We start from the raw sequence: 19,859 nt of genomic DNA on the forward strand, positions 1-19,859 counted from the left end.
GATAGGGTCAAGCGGGCAGGTTGTTGGGCGGCCGGCCGTCACAAGACGCGAGATGTCATCTGGAGAGAGAGGGGAGAAAGAGGTCAGAGCACAGGGTAGGGCAGTGTGAGCAGAACCAGCGGTGTCGTTTGACTTAGCAAACGAGGATCGGATGTCGTCGACCTTCTTTTCAAAATGGTTGACGAAGTCATCTGCAGAGAGGGAGGAGGGGGGAGGGGGAGGAGGATTCAAGAGGGAGGAGAAGGTGGCAAAGAGCTTCCTAGGGTTAGAGGCAGATGCTTGGAATTTAGAGTGGTAGAAAGTGGCTTTAGCAGCAGAGACAGAGGAGGAAAATGTAGAGAGGAGGGAGTGAAAGGATGCCAGGTCCGCAGGGAGGCGAGTTTTCCTCCATTTCCGCTCGGCTGCCCGGAGCCCTGTTCTGTGAGCTCGCAATGAGTCGTCGAGCCACGGAGCGGGAGGGAGGACCGAGCCGGCCTGGAGGATAGGGGACATAGAGAGTCAAAGGATGCAGAAAGGGAGGAGAGGAGGGTTGAGGAGGCAGAATCAGGAGATAGGTTGGAGAAGGTTTGAGCAGAGGGAAGAGATGATAGGATGGAAGAGGAGAGAGTAGCGGGGAGAGAGAGCGAAGGTTGGGACGGCGCGATACCATCCGAGTAGGGGCAGTGTGGGAAGTGTTGGATGAGAGCGAGAGGAAAAGGATACAAGGTAGTGGTCGGAGACTTGGAGGGGAGTTGCAATGAGGTTAGTGGAGGAACAGCATCTAGTAAAGATGAGGTCGAGCGTATTGCCTGCCTTGTGAGTAGGGGGAAGGTGAGAGGGTGAGGTCAAAAGAGGAGAGGAGTGGAAAGAAGGAGGCAGAGAGGAATGAGTCAAAGGTAGACGTGGGGAGGTTAAAGTCGCCCAGAACTGTGAGAGGTGAGCCGTCCTCAGGAAAGGAGCTTATCAAGGCATCAAGTTCATTGATGAACTCTCCGAGGAACCTGGAGGGCGATAAATGATAAGGATGTTAAGCTTGAAAGGGCTGGTAACTGTGACAGCATGGAATTCAAAGGAGGCGATAGACAGATGGGTAAGGGGAGAAAGAGAATGACCACTTGGGAGAGATGAGGATCCCGGTGCCACCACCCCGCTGACCAGAAGCTCTCGGGGTGTGCGAGAGCACGTGGGCGGACGAAGAGAGAGCAGTAGGAGTAGCGGTGTTGTCTGTGGTGATCCATGTTTCCGTCAGAGCCAAGAAGTCGAGGGACTGGAGGGAGGCATAGGCTGAGATGAACTCTGCCTTGTTGGCCGCATATCGGCAGTTCCAGAGGCTACCGGAGACCTGGAACTCCACGTGGGTTGTGCGCGCTAGGACCACCAGATTAGGGTGGCCGCGGCCATGCGGTGTGGAGCGTTTGTATGGTCTGTGCAGAGAGGAGAGAACAGGGATAGACAGACACATAGTTGACAGGCTAGAGAAGAGGCTACGCTAATGCAGAGGAGATTGGAATGACAAGTGGACTACACGTCACGAATGTTCAGAAAGTTAAGCTTACGTAGCAAGAATCTAATTGACTAAAATGATTAAAATGATACAGTACTGCTGGGGTAGGCTAGCTGCGTTGTTGACAGTACCCTAATCAAGTCGTACCGTTGAGTGTGAAGTTTCTACAATGCTGCTTTTCGGGAGCTAGCTGGCTAGCTAGCAGTGTTGGTTACGTTACGTTGCGTTAGGAGAACGACAATAGCTGGCTAGCTAACCTAGAAAATCGCTCTAGACTACACAATTATCTTTGAAACAAAGACGGCTATGTAGCTAGCTATGTAGCTAGCTACGATCAAACAAATCACACCGTTGGGACTGTAATGAAATGAAATGAAAATGTGATACTACCTGTGGAGCGAAGCGGAATGCGACCGGAATGCGAAAGTTCTATTCAGTAGACGTTGGCTGGCTATTGGCTAGCTAGGAGTGTCTCCTACGTTAAGGATGACAAAATAGCTGGCTAGCTAACCTCGGTGAATTAAGATAATCACTCTAAGACTACACACTCTAAACTACACAATTATCTTGGATACGAAGACAGCAAAGACAACTATGTAGCTAGCTAATACTACACTAATCAAGTCGTTCAGTTGAGTGTGATAGTTACTACAGTGCTACGGTAGCCGGTGAACGTATGCTAGCTGGTGTTCTTGAGAACTGTGTTGTTTACAAGTCTTCTCACCAGTCTCAAGCTAAATGTATGTTAGAACAGAACAAGCCATCGAAACAACAGCCAGATATGCGGCATTTTTAACAACATTAATTTGACAGGCCCAGCAAAGGAGATTTATTGGAACAAAAAACACCAAATGTTGATGTATGACCTATGACGTTATTCCAGTTAATTTAAGCAGTCAATTAGAGGCTTTACAGTAGGGCTTTAGTGCCACGGCCCCCTATACGGCTCTCGGATGGACCCCCTGCTGGTACACGGGTGTTAAAATGTCTGCCTCGATTCAGAATGACTCAGTACCGGCCCACAGAACCCAAGCTGCGCCCAACGTGTGAACTACCTGAGGGGGGCACTAGGAACGGCCTGGGGAGGGGGCACTGGGCACGGCCTCATATGGAAGCCTTCAAAAACTCTCTCATTAACGAGAAATAACGAGGGGCTGCCGATGCAGGACTGCAGGGGCATTCCCGGAACACCTGGGTGATTGTGGGGCTTTGATCTGCAGCCCGGGGAGGGGCCAGCGGACTCATGCTGTGTCATTACAGTAATGGGGACGGGATCAACCTCTTTCTCTCTCTGTCTCTCTCTCACACACTCACTCACTGACTCACTGACTCGGGTTGTGGTTGTCTTTTCCACCTGAGAACTAGCTACAGTTATAGGGAGGGGAGGGTAAGGTCGGGGAGGGGAGTGGTGGTGGGGTGATGTTACGAACTCAGCAGCGTTGCAGTTCTTGACACAAACTGGTGCACTTGGCACCTAATACCATGCCTGATTCAAAGGCACTTAAATATTTTGTCTTGCCCATTCACCCACTGAATGACACACATACGCAATCAATTGTCTCGAGGCTTAAATATATATATTTTTAACCAGTCTCCTCCCCTTAATCTACACTGATTGAAGTGGATTTAACAAGTGACATCAATAAGGGGTCATAGCTTTCACCTGGATTCACCTGGTCAGTCTGTCATGAAATAAAACTGGTGTTCTTAATGTTTTGTCCACTCAGTGTAGGTTCATACAGTATAGGGATTAGAGAGGGATCATCTTCATGGTGTTTCATGCCAAATGTAGGCTGTAAGAAAACATCAAGTCTTACTGACATATACTACAGTATCTGTTATGGTAGAGTATCAGTGTTTAAGGTATACTTCTGTAAAGATGGGAAAGCTGCTGGCCCTCAGTCATGGCTGCTTGTTGTGACTGTGCCCCCAGGGAGGCGGACCTGCTCCTGCTGGAGTCTCGCAGGCTGTGGGCAGCCGAGGAGGGCTGGCTGGAGTTTGACATCCTGGCCACCAGTAACTTGTGGGTGATGAGTCCTCACTACAACCTGGGCCTCCAGATCAGAGTGGAGACCAGCAGCGGTGAGCACCATGCTAACAGCTAACATTAGAAATATGTTCCTAACGGCTAACTTTGCAAACATGCTAACAGCTAACTTTGGAAACATGCTAACTAACTTTAGAATTTTCATCTTGAAATTAAAACAATAGTGGATACTGAACAGTGGGGCTTTTTTTAGGCTTGTCACAATGCTGAAATGGAAAGGTTGATATGTTTGCAAGTCAACTATTTGATACGTAATGGACACAAAACATCCATCAAAGGACAAATGCAGAAATATTTCACCAGAATATATCAATAGGGTGTATGATACTCTCCCTTGTAGGCTATGTTTAGTAAACTGTAGCACATTCAGTATTGTCCAAGTGATTGACGACTCCTCTCTTCTGTGGAACAGGGCGGAGCATCAGCTCCAAGGAGGCGGGACTAGTGGGGCGTGACGGAGGGCTGGAGAAGCAACCCTTCATGGTGGCCTTCTTTAAAGTCAGCGAGGTGCACATCCGCACCGCCCGCTCCACCAACAAGCGCAACAAGAACCGCAACCGCCCTACGCAGCCCCAGGAAGGAGGCTCCAGGGGCCCCAGCCCAGCAGGTGTGTCCATAGTCTGTTCAACACTCAGTTAAACCCTTTTATGATGAATGTGTAACCAGGCCAGTTCATCACAGCTCCGTAGTGTAAAAAGGGTGTACCGTGTGTGTGAATTTTTGCTCAATTCAGTATTGGAAAGTTTTGGATGTGTTCATGTTTATTACCGTAGGAACATCAATCAAACCCAACCACACTAAACAACTGCCCCACAACATCACAAAATCAAACCCCACAACATCACAACATCACACCCCACAACATCGCAGCCCACAACATCACAACGTCACACAGAGCACATCATCACAACCTCAAAACATCACACCGAGCCCATTACAATATCCAAACACCTCCAAGCCGAGCAGGGAAGCTCTCGCTGCCCTGGGTTTCAGTGTAATGTGGTGAGGTGTGCTGTCATTGATGGGGACATCGGTGGCTGCTCTCCAAATGAGAGAGAAAAAAACGAGAGAGAGAGCGAGAGAAACTATCCCTAGATGCATGACCTCATCATTTGAGAGTACACTTTATAGTACCTGCACTCAGCCCCTCTCCCCCTCCGTACTTATCGGCTGATGTTATGAACAGGGCAATTCAATTAGGCTCTAATCCAGCTACCAATTCTGCCTTCACCCCTGGCCGTTTCATAACGTTAGCATAATGTTAGCCTTTGCCGAACATAAAGCTGTCCTTGTGAGGGAGGATCCCAGTGATTTTACAGCAGGAAGAGCTGCGGTTTCAGAGGGCTTTGTGGCTAATATCTGCTCGATCCCAGCCCTAATTTGATGGATGAGGCCCAGGCTAACAGTAAGCCTTCATGGCCAGGGTCACGGGGTCAGCTACTCAGCTTCTTAACCGTTGACGTTACAATAGCAGCTCAAGTGATTTCCCTCACCTCCTCGGTTTCACCTCATCTGTTTTGAAGGCGATAACATCTAAAGGCTAGAGGTGTTGTTGGATGATGCCAATCAGGAGCTCTACAGTTTCTTCCTTTCCCCCAACACAACATACTGTGGGAAGTTGGTTCAGCTTTATTTAACCAGGATAGTTCTCTTAGCAACAATCACTGTTTCCCTGGGAACCTGAAGTTATGAGTTTGTGGTTCCATCTCTGTACATATGTATGTACATACAGACTACAGTTCATCACACACACCATCCATTCTTATTGTAGCCTGTAAGGAATGTGATTCGAGTTCTAGTACATTATAACCATGGTCTTCTCAGTTGTGCAGTGTCCATTAGATAAAAACCTTCAGAACAGAGCAGACCAAAGCAGAACATAGCAGAATAGAGCAGAATAGAACAGAGCAGAACAGAACAGAGCAGAACAGAACAGAGCAGAATAGAACAGAGAAGAACAGAACAGAACAGAGCAGAACAGAATAGAACAGAACAGAATAGAACAGAACAAAGCAGAATAGAACAGAACAAAGCAGAATAGAACAGAGCAGAATAGAACAGACAGAATAGAACAGAGAAGAATAGAACAAAAAAGAGCAGAGCAGAATAGAACAGAACTGCTTCCCAGGCCCAGACCAGTCTGCTGGTGCTCCAGCTTATGAGGACAATCTGTTGAACCAATGTGTCCTAAAGGATTGGACTTTATGTAACCCAAAACATTAAAGAGCATAATAGAACAGAGCAGAATAAACAGAGCAGAATAGAAAAGAACAGAATAGAACATAATAGAACAGAACAGAGCAGAATAGAACAGAGCAGAATAGAACATAATAGAACAGAACAGAGCAGAATAGAACAGAACAGAACAGAGCAGAATAGAACAGAACAGAGCAGAATAGAACAGAACAGAGCAGAATAGAACAGAACAGAGCAGAATAGAACAGAACAGAGCAGAACAGAACAGAACAGAGCAGGACAGAACAGAGCAGAACAGAACAGAGCAGAATAGAACAGAGCAGAATAGAACAGAACCGAACAGAGCAGAACAGAACAGAGCAGAATAGAACAGATCATAATAGAACAGAGAAGAACAGAACAGAGAAGAACAGAATAGAGCAGAACAGAATAGAACAGAGAATAATAGAACAGAGAATAATAGAACAGAACAGAATAGAACAGAATAGAACAGAACAGAATAGAACAGAACAGAACAGAACAGGGCAGAATAGAACAGAACAGGGCAGAATATAACAGAGCATAATAGAACAGAGAAGGAACAGAATAGAACAGAGCAGAATAGAATATAACAGAGCAGAATAGAACAGAACAGAACAGAGCAGAATAGAACAGAACAGAACAGAATAGAACAGAACAGGGCAGAATATAACAGAGCAGAATAGAACAGAGAAGAACAGAACAGAGCAGAATAGAACAGAACAGAACAGAGCAGAATAGAACAGAACAGAACAGAGAAGAACAGAACAGCGCAGAACAGAATAGAACAGAACAGGGCAGAATATAACAGAGCATAATATAACAGAGAAGAACAGAATAGAGCAGAACAGAGCAGAATAGAACAGAGAATAATAGAACAGAACAGAATAGAGCAGAACCGAACACAGCAGAGCAGAATAGAACAGAACAGAACAGAACAGAATAGAACAGAACAGAATAGAACAGAGAAGAATAGAACAGAGAAGAATAGAACAGAGAAGAATAGAGCAGAATAGAACAGAGAAGAATAGAACAGAGAAGAATAGAACAGAGAAGAATAGAATAGAGAAGAATAGAACAGAGAAGAATATAGCAGAGCAGAATAGAACAGAACAGAACAGAGCAGAATAGAACAGAACAGAGCAGAATAGAACAGAACAGAATAGAACAGAACAGAGAAGACTAGAACAGAATAGAACAGACAAAATAGAACAGAGAAGAATATAACAGAGCAGAATAGAATAGAACAGAGAAGAATAGAATAGAACAGAGAAGAATAGAACAGAATAGAACAGACAGAATAGAACAGAGAAGAATAGAACAAAAAAGAGCAGAGCAGAATAGAACAGAACTGCCTCCCAGGACCAGACCAGTCTGCTGGTGCTCCAGCTTATGAGGACAATCTGTTGAACCAATGTGTCCTAAAGGATTGGACTTTATGTAACCCAAAACATCAATCCCTCTCGGCCTCGCCACTTGGGATGTCTGGAGTGTAAATATTTAGATCCTGCGCAGGAAGTTGCGAGGCCCTTGCGACAGCAGCATCGTCCATCGCCGTGGTTATGATGAGGCGGACTTATGAGGCATGTGGTTCCAATACCTCATCACTCACTCACTTCACAGGCTCTGAGGAAGGATGAATGGATGGATGGATGAATGGATGGATGAAGCATCCTTCTTCTGTGCTGCTCTGAGAGAGAAACAAATAGGGACAGTGCTTCATTGTTTAGCATCTGTTGGGACCAACATTGTCCCTTCTTTACAGTTTACAATTCACATCAATAAATCAATGTAGCATAGCCACCAGAATATAGTATGCTACAGAATTACAACACGCCCACAGACCAGTCAGAGGCTCACACTATCATACCACATACCCACAATACATTGCTTCATTCTAAGTGGCATGCAAGTATGGATATTGGAACATAACCATGGTCTCATGGTATACAGGTAACTGCCAAAATAAAATAAACACTTTAGTAAATGAGGGATACATTTAGGGTCATTCTTAGGGTCATGTATAAAACGCCGTTTCCCATTATTATGGCTACCATGGCTAGAAGAAGAGATCTCAGTGACTTTGAATTTTTAATTTAAAAAATGTAACCTTTATTTAACTAGGCATGTCAGTTTAAGAACAAATTCTTATTTACAATGATGGCCTACCCCAGCCAAACTCAGACGGTGCTGGGTCAATTGTGCATTGCCCTATGGGACTCCCAATCACGTCCGGATGTGATACAGGCTGGATTCGAACCAGGGACTGTAGTGAAAGAGGGGTCTCAAAGGAGCATAGGGGGTTTAAGTGTGTGTGTAGGTCACCAGATCTCAACCCAATTGAACCTTTATGGGAGATTCTTGAGCGGCGCATGAGACAGTGTTTTCCACCACCGTCAACAAAACACCAAAATTATAGAAATTCTCGTGGAATAATGGTGTCACATCCCTCCAGTTGAATTCCAGACACTTGTAGAATCTATGCCAAGGTCCATTGAAGCTGTTCTGGTTCGTGGTGCCCAACGCCCTATTAAGACACTTTATGTTGGTGATTCCTTTATTTTGGCAGTTAACTGCGTCCTCTCTGCATTAGTTGCCCTAGAATAACACAAGCAGAACATACTGTACACCCTGCCTTGCTTTGAGAGGGGAAACGTTTTGTACTGTACTGGAAACGAGACAGAAGAAGAACAATACGATACCTTTAAAGGTCAATTGGGGGGTTTGGGGCTTAATGGAATCCGGGCTTGACCCTTTAATGACAATCCAAGAGGAGAATCACTGCAGGCTAGCCACTCCTGGCCTCAGACCTGTCATTACCCAGCCCAGTCATTAGCCACTCGCTAAAAGACTGACAAAGTTAACATTATTGCTTAAAGAATTCTAATAACATGGCGCTGTCCAGCTGTGTGTTTTCATCTCAGGGTCTCCTCCTCCAGTCTCTCCTTTGTTGACTGTTGGTGTAATTAGACATCGGTGAGCTCCGCAGAGGGTTTAATAACCTCCCTGATGAAAGACAGGAAGAAAGATAGACTTCAGTGGAAGAGGGAGGGAGGGAGAGAGAGAGAGAGAGAGGTTCGCCCACTGATGACACAGACAGACAACAGGGAAATTCTCTTTTAAGTCTTCATGGGAGTATGGAGAGGCTGACCCATTCTCTCTCTCTCTCTCTCTCTCTCTCTTTTGGGAAGACCCTGATCTTTTGGGAATGCCACGGCCTATTAGCCTCGCCACAGGAACAGTGGCTTGCGTAATTGCTACTGTGAAAAGTAGCCGTTTTTAAAAAGGCTTCTGTTTTTTTTTTTTTCCTTGAGAAAGTTTCGGGAATAAACTGTGGAACTACTGTATGCGGTTGCAGAGATTAAGGCTTTTGGTGGAAGGAACCCATTTAATGTTGCACATGTGCTTTACTTCCCTCCCGGCAACAGTTGTAATTTGCTCCATTGACTTCTATATTTCTGGAATAACAAGGGATAAATGTTATTTATGGATTTTTCCCTTGTCAAAACTGTTAACCCAACCTCTGTGGAAATCTAATTAGCATAATAAAACAACCGCCATCAACATCCGTCTGTTTAAGCTAGAGAGAGATCTGTATCGCTTTGCATGGGCTGCGTCTCAATCTACCACGTCCACCAATGGCAGCCTTCCGCATCTGGCCGAGCTATAGCAGTGTTTGTTAGACCAGGAGTCAACCTGAAAATGGGTCTTCTCACAAAAGCATCTGTAGCGTCTGAACGGGACTCATCTGAAGTTGGTGCCGCCGATCTGCAAACCTCTGTCTGTAGCGTCCGAACAGTACCAGTCAAAGGTTTGGACACACCTACTCATTCAAGGGTTTTTCTTTATTTTTTAAAACTATTTTCTTCATTGTAGAATAATAGTGAAGACATCAAAACTATGAAATAACACATATGGAATCATGTAGTAACCAAAAAAGTGTTAAACAAATGAAAATATATGTTGTATTTGAGATTCTTCTCAAATATAGGCAAATGGTGGCTACTTTGAAGAATCTCAAATATAAAATATTTGTATATTTGTTTAACACTTTTTTGGTTACTACATGATTCCATATGTGTTATTTCATAGTTTTGATGTCTTCAATATTATTCTACAATGTAGAAAATAGTTTAAAAAATAAGGAAAAACCTTGAATGAGTAGGTGTGTCCAAACGTTTGACTGGTACTGTATATATGGACACTGTTTAGTGCAAAAAATAAAATAGTAATTTCCTGAGCTTTCTTATCTCTCAGATACAGGACAGACACTTTCAAACAAACTTATTTTTGATTTATATTTTGACTGTGTTTTTCCATTTATGAATCTGTTTGTTATTGAATGTGCTTCTATGGGCTAATAGCAGTAAGGCCAAATTCAATGTTTCATCAAATCATTTGTTTATACTATTTTGTTATACCTAAAGTGGTCCTACAATTCCAAATCAAATAGCTAAATGAGCATTGGTATGACCATCTTAAAACAATTCCATATGCTAGTTTAGTTGAACCCCCCTAATCTTAAAGATTAGAAGTGTATAAAAGCCCCTTTGGATCCATGCTCAGCAGTAGTTGTGTGGCATAACATATTACAGGAAGGTAGGAAAGAGGTGCTTTGTGGGTACCGCAAACCTGGCTTTTACACTCAATGAAACTCCACAGTAAATATCTGCTTTTTTTCTGCTAAACTGACTCCTGACTGTAAATACTGATGGCTATAAAGACAGAGAGGAAGCAAGGTGTGTGTGTGTGAGTGTCTGTGTGTGTATTCAACCTCCAGACCTTTCCACCTGGTCACCCCAGTCCTCTGGTCCCCTAAGTACTTTCAGACGGTGTCCTGCTACATGTCGAACTGTACTAGGGTGTTTGTTAAAGCAGCTGTCCCAGCGCAGGGAGGGTGTTTCAGCAGCGCAGGGAGGGTGTTTCGGTGGCACGATCCAAACTCTGTTATTTGCCTGGGAGCTGAATGTCTGGACCCGTAAAACAGGCCAGCAAAGGCCTGTGTATGTGGAGGCAGGCAGGGAGGGAGTCTGTGTGAAGTCGGGTCACATCTCGCCATGCGAGATGAACACTAGCCCCAGGGGACAGGGGTTAAGTACCCTCTCAGGATCGGCTCCAGGGCCTCAGTGAGAAGCGGATTTATCTCTGTAAATATTTACCTTGCAGAGGCACAGCCAAGGTGGTGGGAAACCCAGACCGGCCTGGGGGCTGACAGCAGGGTGACCATGGCCACATGGGCCAGGACCGCCCTGCATCACGTTAGGGTAGACGCTGTAGCTACACTCCTTCTTAATCTAAAGATATTTTTATTTGACCTTTTATTTAACTAGGCAAGTCAGTTAAGAACAAATTCTTATTTTCAATGATGGCCTAGGAACAGTGGGTTAACTGCCTGGTCAGGAGCAGAACGACAGATTTGTACCTTGTCAGCTCGGGGATTTGAACTTGCAACCTTCCGGTTACTAGTCCAACACTCTAACCACTAGGCTATCCTGCCGCCCCAATCATCATATCATCAGCAGACACCCTGAGAACACACACGCGCACGCACGCACGCACGCACGCACGCACGCACGCACGCACGCACGCACGCACGCACACACACACACACACACACACACACACACACACACACACACACACACACACACACACACACACACACACACACACACACAGGAAAGAATGATCGGAACCACGGGAAACACCTGAATGGTCTCCGACAGTAACGGCCAGGATGACCTCTCGACCCCGCCCTCGGAACCAGACACCACCTTTTCTGTTTTCCTCCTTGGCGCGAGTTAAAACCCCCCCCCAGTCAGGTGACTGCTGCTCTCATGTTAAAGCCTTTCCTGTTCCTATGAGAAGCGAGCGGAGGCTATTTGTACTGTCATGTTTCGGGGCAACTTTCACTCTCTCTCTCTTTCTGCTCGTCTTACGTTGTCACGTGTCTGGGCTTGTTCTGTTTATGTTTAATTCAATCTAATTAGTAATTACATGGTAATGTCATTACGGTTATGAATCCAAATGATGGTTCTCTAATAATGACGGGTTAAGTGGACCCTCTGAGAAACAAAACAAATAAAATGGGTTATTTTGAGGCCCTCGTAAAAAGCCTGCCTTGTTTAGAGGAGCGCTTGCTGGCATTGACCAATCGGACAGTGGAATCACTTGGTCATAGGATGGAACAGTAAGTACAACGCCACGCCCAGCTAACTAAATAAACTGGTTTAATGTCTAGGTCCTGGTCTCCAGGGGAGGGAGGGAGGGGGGGCAGGAGGGGTCTATGAGTGACTGCTTTGACACACACACACAAAGAGATGGTCCTCTCTGCCTGCCCCGATGCCAACCTGGGCCTTAGACTACCTGGCACCACCCACTGATGGCTTTCCCCTGGGTGGGGAGCTCTGCCAACAGGAAGTGATGCCACCCTGTGCTGATATGATGGTTCTTCTCACTTTCTGTTTAATAGAGAAGGGGGGGGAAGTATGCAAAAAAAAACTGAAGTCATAGCTGTCCTCACTGTCTCTCTGTTTAGTGGCGGGGTGGGGGGTGGGGGGGAACAAACGCGAAAAACAAAAAATCAGCAAGTGGAACGTCGTCAGTGGAAAGTCTGAGTCACCCGTTTTGACCTCAGAACGCCGTGCCAGCAATGACCTTCCCCTCTGAAACACCATACCTGTTGACACTCGCTGAGTCCCTAACTCTGTGACTCTGCGGACGGGCGGGACGATAGGGAGATGATTAAAACAAACTGCGGAGCGAGGACGACAGTTATAAACACGCTTGTCATCGGCGTCCAACCCAATGCACCCAAACACCGACTAATTAAATTAGGCAACCTTTCAAATGAATTTATCTTCAAGAGAGTGTGAGGCACTTAAAATCCTCTATTACACACTATAACATATGATGTTACTGTGAACTACAGCCAAACACACTATAACACACGTTACTGTGAACTATAGCCAAACACACTATAACACACCTTACTGTGAACTACAGCCAGACACACTATAACACATGTTACTGTGAACTACAGCCAGACACACTATAACACACGTTACTGTGAACTACAGCCAGACACACTATAACACACGTTACTGTGAACTACAGCCAGACACACTATAACACACGTTACTGTGACACGTTACAGCCAGACACACTATAACACATGTCACTGTGAACTACAGCCAGACACACTATAACACATGTTACTGTGAACTACAGCCAGACACACTATAACATACGTTACTGTGAACTACAGCCAAACACACTATAACACATGTTACTGTGAACTACAGCCAAACACACTATAACACACGTTACTGTGAACTACAGCCAGACACACTATAACACATGTTACTGTGAACTACAGCCAGACACACTATAACACACGTTACTGTGAACTACAGCCAGACACACTATAACACACGTTACTGTGAACTACAGCCAGACACACTATAACACACGTTACTGTGAACTACAGCCAGACACACTATAACACACGTTACTGTGACACGTTACAGCCAGACACACTATAACACATGTCACTGTGAACTACAGCCAGACACACTATAACACATGTTACTGTGAACTACAGCCAAACACACTATAACACACGTTACTGTGAACTACAGCCAGACACACTATAACACACGTTACTGTGAACTACAGCCAGACACACTATAACACACGTTACTGTGACACGTTACAGCCAGACACACTATAACACATGTTACTGTGAACTACAGCCAGACACACTATAACACACGTTACTGTGAACTACAGCCAGTCACACTATAACACACGTTACTGTGACACGTTACAGCCAGACACACTATAACACACGTTACTGTGAACTACAGCCAGACACACTATAACACACGTTACTGTGAACTACAGCCAGACACACTATAACACATGTTACTGTGAACTACAGCCAGACACACTATAACACACGTTACTGTGACACGTTACAGCCAGACACACTATAACACATGTTACTGTGAACTACAGCCAGACACACTATAACACACGTTACTGTGACACGTTACAGCCAGACACACTATAACACATGTTACTGTGAACTACAGCCAGACACACTATAACACACGTTACTGTGACACGTTACAGCCAGACACACTATAACACATGTTACTGTGAACTACAGCCAGACACACTATAACACACGTTACTGTGACACGTTACAGCCAGACACACTATAACACACGTTACTGTGAACTACAGCCAGACACACTATAACACACGTTACTGTGAACTACAGCCAGTCACACTATAACACACGTTACTGTGACACGTTACAGCCAGACACACTATAACACACGTTACTGTGAACTACAGCCAGACACACTATAACACACGTTACTGTGAACTACAGCCAGACACACTATAACACACGTTACTGTGAACTACAGCCAGACACACTATAACACACGTTACTGTGAACTACAGCCAGACACACTATAACACACGTTACTGTGACACGTTACAGCCAGACACACTATAACACATGTTACTGTGAACTACACCCAGACACACTATAACACATGTTACTGTGAACTACAGCCAGACACACTATAACACACCTTACTGTGACACGTTACAGCCAGACACACTATAACACATGTTACTGTGAACTACAGCCAGACACACTATAACACATGTTACTGTGAACTACAGCCAGACACACTATAACACACGTTACTGTGAACTATAGCCAGACACACTATAACACACCTTACTGTGAACTACAGCCAGACACACTATAACACACGTTACTGTGACACGTTACAGCCAGACACATATCATTCACTACCCAATCCGATATATGAGAGCGGTGGTGGAGGTGGATATGATTATGATTCAACCCTGACTTATCCTCCTAGTTCTTTCTTCCCATTTAGATTACAACAGCAGTGACCATAACACAGCCTGTAGGAGACATGAGCTCTACGTCAGCTTCCGGGAGCTGGGCTGGCAGGTAAGCATCAAACTCACCCCCAGTAATGCAGTGACACACTATTGGACTAAGAGGGACTACAGTACCCATAATTCCACGTGTAACTATCCCATTTGAGCAGAGTGAAAGAGAGTTAACAACCTGTAGTTCATCTCATTACCAATACAATACAAGACAGAAACAAGGCCAGAATCTCATGTCAAGGAAGACATTTGGTAGAAGACAGCAGACAAACAAACAGGCTTTTATACTGCTTTAATAACCATTTTAAGAAGCATTTCTGGGCATTTTGTAAGAGTTTAAGTGGCCTGTGAACTCAGTCAGGTTAATGGAGGGGAAAACATGCAGCCACGTAGTCCTGCAAAACAATGAACCCCCTGTTAAGACAGAACTGACATCTAGAGAGAAAGTGCCAACACAAACATACACACACACACACAGAGAAAGAGAGAGAGAGAGAGAGAGAGAGAGAGAGAGAGAGAGAGAGAGAGAGAGAGAGAGAGAGACACACACACACACACACACACACACACACACACACACACACACACACACACACACACACACACACACACACACACACACACACACACACACACACAGGGAGAGAGAGAGGCAAAAAAGGACGAGATTGTAGTAGCTACATGCTCCATGAGTGATTCCACAGGTATTTGTACATTTTCCTGCACTGATACATCCTAGGAGACCCAGTTGGAACTGAGGGAGAGACCTACTGTGATATATGTAGAGACCCAGGGAACTGAGGGAGAGAACTACTGTGATATATGTAGAGACCCAGTTGGAACTGAAGGAGAGAACTACTGTGACTACATGTAGAGACCCAGGGAACTGAAGGAGATAACTACTGTGACTACATGTAGAGACCCAGTTGGAACTGAGGGAGAGAACTACTGTGACTACATCTAGAGACCCAGGGAACTGAGGGAGAGAACTACTATGACTACATGTAGAGACCCAGGGAACTGAGGGAGAGAACTACTGTGATATATGTAGAGACCCAGGGAACTGAGGTAGAGAACTACTGTGACTACATCTAGAGACCCAGGAACTGAGGGAGAGAACTACTATGACTACATCTAGAGACCCAGGGAACTGAGGTAGAGAACTACTGTGATATATGTAGAGACCCAGGGAACTGAGTGAGAGAACTACTGTGACTACATGTAGAGACCCAGGAACTGAGGGAGAGAACTACTATGACTACATCTAGAGACCCAGTTGGAACTGAGGAGAGAGAACTACTGTGACTACATGTAGAGACCCAGGGAACTGAGGTAGAGAACTACTGTGACTACATGTAGAGACCCAGTAGAGACCCAGGGAACTGAGGAGAGAACTACTGTGATATATGTAGAGACCCAGGGAACTGAGGGAGAGAACTACTGTGATATATGTAGAGACCCAGGGAACTGAGGGAGAGAACTACTGTGACTACATGCAGAGACCCAGGGAACTGAGGGAGAGAACTACTGTGATATATGTAGAGACCCAGGGAACTGAGGGAGAGAACTACTGTGATATATGTAGAGACCCAGGGAACTGAGGGAGAGAACTACTGTGATATATGTAGAGACCCAGGGAACTGAGGGAGAGAACTACTGTGACTACATGTAGAGACCCAGGGAACTGAGGGAGAGAACTACTGTGATATATGTAGAGACCCAGTTGGAACTGAGGGAGAGAACTACTGTGATATATGTAGAGACCCAGTTGGAACTGAAGGAGATAACTACTGTGACTACATCTAGAGACCCAGGGAACTGAGGGAGAGAACTACTATGACTACATGTAGAGACCCAGGGAACTGAGGGAGAGAACTACTGTGATATATGTAGAGACCCAGGGAACTGAGGTAGAGAACTACTGTGACTACATGTAGAGACCCAGGGAACTGAGGGAGAGAACTACTATGACTACATCTAGAGACCCAGGGAACTGAGGTAGAGAACTACTGTGACTATGTAGAGACCCAGGAACTGAGTGAGAACTACTGTGACTACATGTAGAGACCCAGGGAACTGAGTGAGAGAACTACTGTGACTACATCTAGAGACCCAGGGAACTGAGGGAGATAACTACTGTGATATATGAGGTAGAGACCCCCAGGGAACTGAGGGAGAGAACTACTGTGATATATGTAGAGACCCAGGGAACTGAGGAGAGAACTACTGGAGAGAACTACTGTGATATATGTAGAGACCCAGGGAACTGAGGGAGAGAACTACTGTGATATATGTAGAGACCCAGGGAACTGAGGGAGAGAACTACTGTGATATATGTAGAGACCCAGGGAACTGAGGGAGAGAACTACTGTGATATATGTAGAGACCCAGGGAACTGAGGGAGATAACTACTGTGACTACATGTAGAGACCCAGGGAACTGAGGGAGAGAACTACTGTGATATATGTAGAGACCCAGGGAACTGAGGGAGAGAACTACTGTGACTACATGTAGAGACCCAGGGAACTGAGGGAGAGAACTACTGTGATATATGTAGAGACCCAGTTGGAACTGAGGGAGAGAACTACTGTGATATATGTAGAGACCCAGTTGGAACTGAGGGAGAGAACTACTGTGATATATGTAGAGACCCAGGGAACTGAGGGAGAGAACTACTGTGATATATGTAGAGACCCAGTTGGAACTGAAGGAGAGAACTACTGTGACTACATGTAGAGACCCAGTTGGAACTGAGGGAGAGAACTACTGTGACTACATCTAGAGACCCAGGGAACTGAGGGAGAGAACTACTGTGATATATGTAGAGACCCAGGGAACTGAGGTAGAGAACTACTGTGACTACATGTAGAGACCCAGGGAACTGAGGGAGAGAACTACTATGACTACATCTAGAGGAACTGAGGTAGAGAACTACTGTGACTACATGTAGAGACCCAGGGAACTGAGGGAGAGAACTACTATGACTACATCTAGAGACCCAGTTGGAACTGAGGGAGATAACTACTGTGACTACATGTAGAGACCCAGGGAACTGAGGTAGAGAACTACTGTGACTACATGTAGAGACCCAGGGAACTGAGGGAGAGAACTACTGTGATATATGTAGAGACCCAGGGAACTGAGGGAGAGAACTACTGTGATATATGTAGAGACCCAGGGAACTGAGGGAGAGAACTACTGTGATATATGTAGAGACCCAGGGAACTGAGGGAGAGAACTACTGTGACTACATGCAGAGACCCAGGGAACTGAGGGAGAGAACTACTGTGATATATGTAGAGACCCAGGGAACTGAGGGAGAGAACTACTGTGATATATGTAGAGACCCAGGGAACTGAGGGAGAGAACTACTGTGACTACATGTAGAGACCCAGGGAACTGAGGGAGAGAACTACTATGACTACATCTAGAGACCCAGGGAACTGAGGTAGAGAACTACTGTGACTACATGTAGAGACCCAGGGAACTGAGTGAGAGAACTACTGTGACTACATGTAGAGACCCAGGGAACTGAGGGAGAGAACTACTATGACTACATCTAGAGACCCAGTTGGAACTGAGGGAGATAACTACTGTGACTACATGTAGAGACCCAGGGAACTGAGGTAGAGAACTACTGTGACTACATGTAGAGACCCAGGGAACTGAGGGAGAGAACTACTGTGATATATGTAGAGACCCAGGGAACTGAGGGAGAGAACTACTGTGATATATGTAGAGACCCAGGGAACTGAGGGAGAGAACTACTGTGATATATGTAGAGACCCAGGGAACTGAGGGAGAGAACTACTGTGATATATGTAGAGACCCAGGGAACTGAGGGAGAGAACTACTGTGATATATGTAGAGACCCAGGGAACTGAGGGAGAGAACTACTGTGATATATGTAGAGACCCAGGGAACTGAGGGAGATAACTACTGTGACTACATGTAGAGACCCAGGGAACTGAGGGAGAGAACTACTGTGATATATGTAGAGACCCAGGGAACTGAGGGAGAGAACTACTGTGACTACATGTAGAGACCCAGGGAACAGAGGGAGAGAACTACTGTGATATATGTAGAGACCCAGTTGGAACTGAGGGAGAGAACTACTGTGATATATGTAGAGACCCAGTTGGAACTGAGGGAGAGAACTACTGTGATATATGTAGAGACCCAGGGAACTGAGGGAGAGAACTACTGTGACTACATGCAGAGACCCAGGGAACTGAGGGAGAGAACTACTGTGATATATGTAGAGACCCAGGGAACTGAGGGAGAGAACTACTGTGATATATGTAGAGACCCAGGGAACTGAGGGAGAGAACTACTGTGATATATGTAGAGACCCAGGGAACTGAGGGAGAGAACTACTGTGACTACATGTAGAGACCCAGGGAACTGAGGGAGAGAACTACTGTGACTACATGTAGAGACCCAGGGAACTGAGGGAGAGAACTACTGTGATATATGTAGAGACCCAGTTGGAACTGAGGGAGAGAACTACTATGACTACATCTAGAGACCCAGTTGGAACTGAGGGAGAGAACTACTGTGATACACAACACAGAGCTTTGGACCTCGTGCCAGTATACTGACACTGCAGAACGAGCACTGTTTTATCAAACTCTTCAACAGTCAGTCAAATAAATATCACACAGGAGGTTGGTGGCATCTTAATTAGGGAGGACGGCCTCATGGTGATGACTGGAGCAGAATGAGTGGAATGGTATCAAATGCATCCAACATATGGTTTCCATGTGTTTGATGCCATTCCATTCGCTCCCCCGTTCCAGCCATTACTATGAGCCATTCTCCCCCTAAGCAGCCTCCACTGAGACATATGCACAGTACCCCTACTGCCTCAGCGTCCCATTCACAGAGCCTGCTGAACACACTGCGGACCATTATGATGCCTGTTGTGCAGATTGGTCAGCCATATCGATTGTTTTTCCTCTTGTGATTGTATCAGGACTGGATCATTGCACCTGAGGGCTACGCTGCCAACTACTGTGGTGGAGAGTGTGTCTTCCCCCTCAACGCCCATATGAATGCCACCAACCATGCCATTGTGCAGACACTGGTGAGTGGTCCAAGAAGGCTTATAAAACTGCTGAGAGCTAATAATGCTCCCCAAAAAAAGTGGTATATATTATGACCTCTGAC

The 19,859-nt window shown here is 45.5% G+C and overlaps 1 protein-coding gene across 1 annotated transcript in view; it reads left to right on the forward strand.

Annotated features, from left to right (window-relative positions):
* The window catches only part of LOC115104863 (bone morphogenetic protein 7-like), a 70,033-nt gene that overhangs the window by 47,311 nt on the left and 2,863 nt on the right, over nt 1-19,859 (forward strand). Inside the window, exons 3-6 of the mRNA XM_029626210.2 lie at nt 3,417-3,565; nt 3,943-4,137; nt 14,672-14,748; nt 19,666-19,776. Of these exons, the coding sequence (XP_029482070.1) occupies nt 3,417-3,565; nt 3,943-4,137; nt 14,672-14,748; nt 19,666-19,776 (532 nt within the window). The remainder of the gene's footprint in view (nt 1-3,416; nt 3,566-3,942; nt 4,138-14,671; nt 14,749-19,665; nt 19,777-19,859) is intronic.

The sequence above is a fragment of the Oncorhynchus nerka genome, linkage group LG22 (genome assembly GCF_034236695.1).
Source record: "Oncorhynchus nerka isolate Pitt River linkage group LG22, Oner_Uvic_2.0, whole genome shotgun sequence".
NCBI classification, from domain to species: domain Eukaryota; kingdom Metazoa; phylum Chordata; class Actinopteri; order Salmoniformes; family Salmonidae; genus Oncorhynchus; species Oncorhynchus nerka.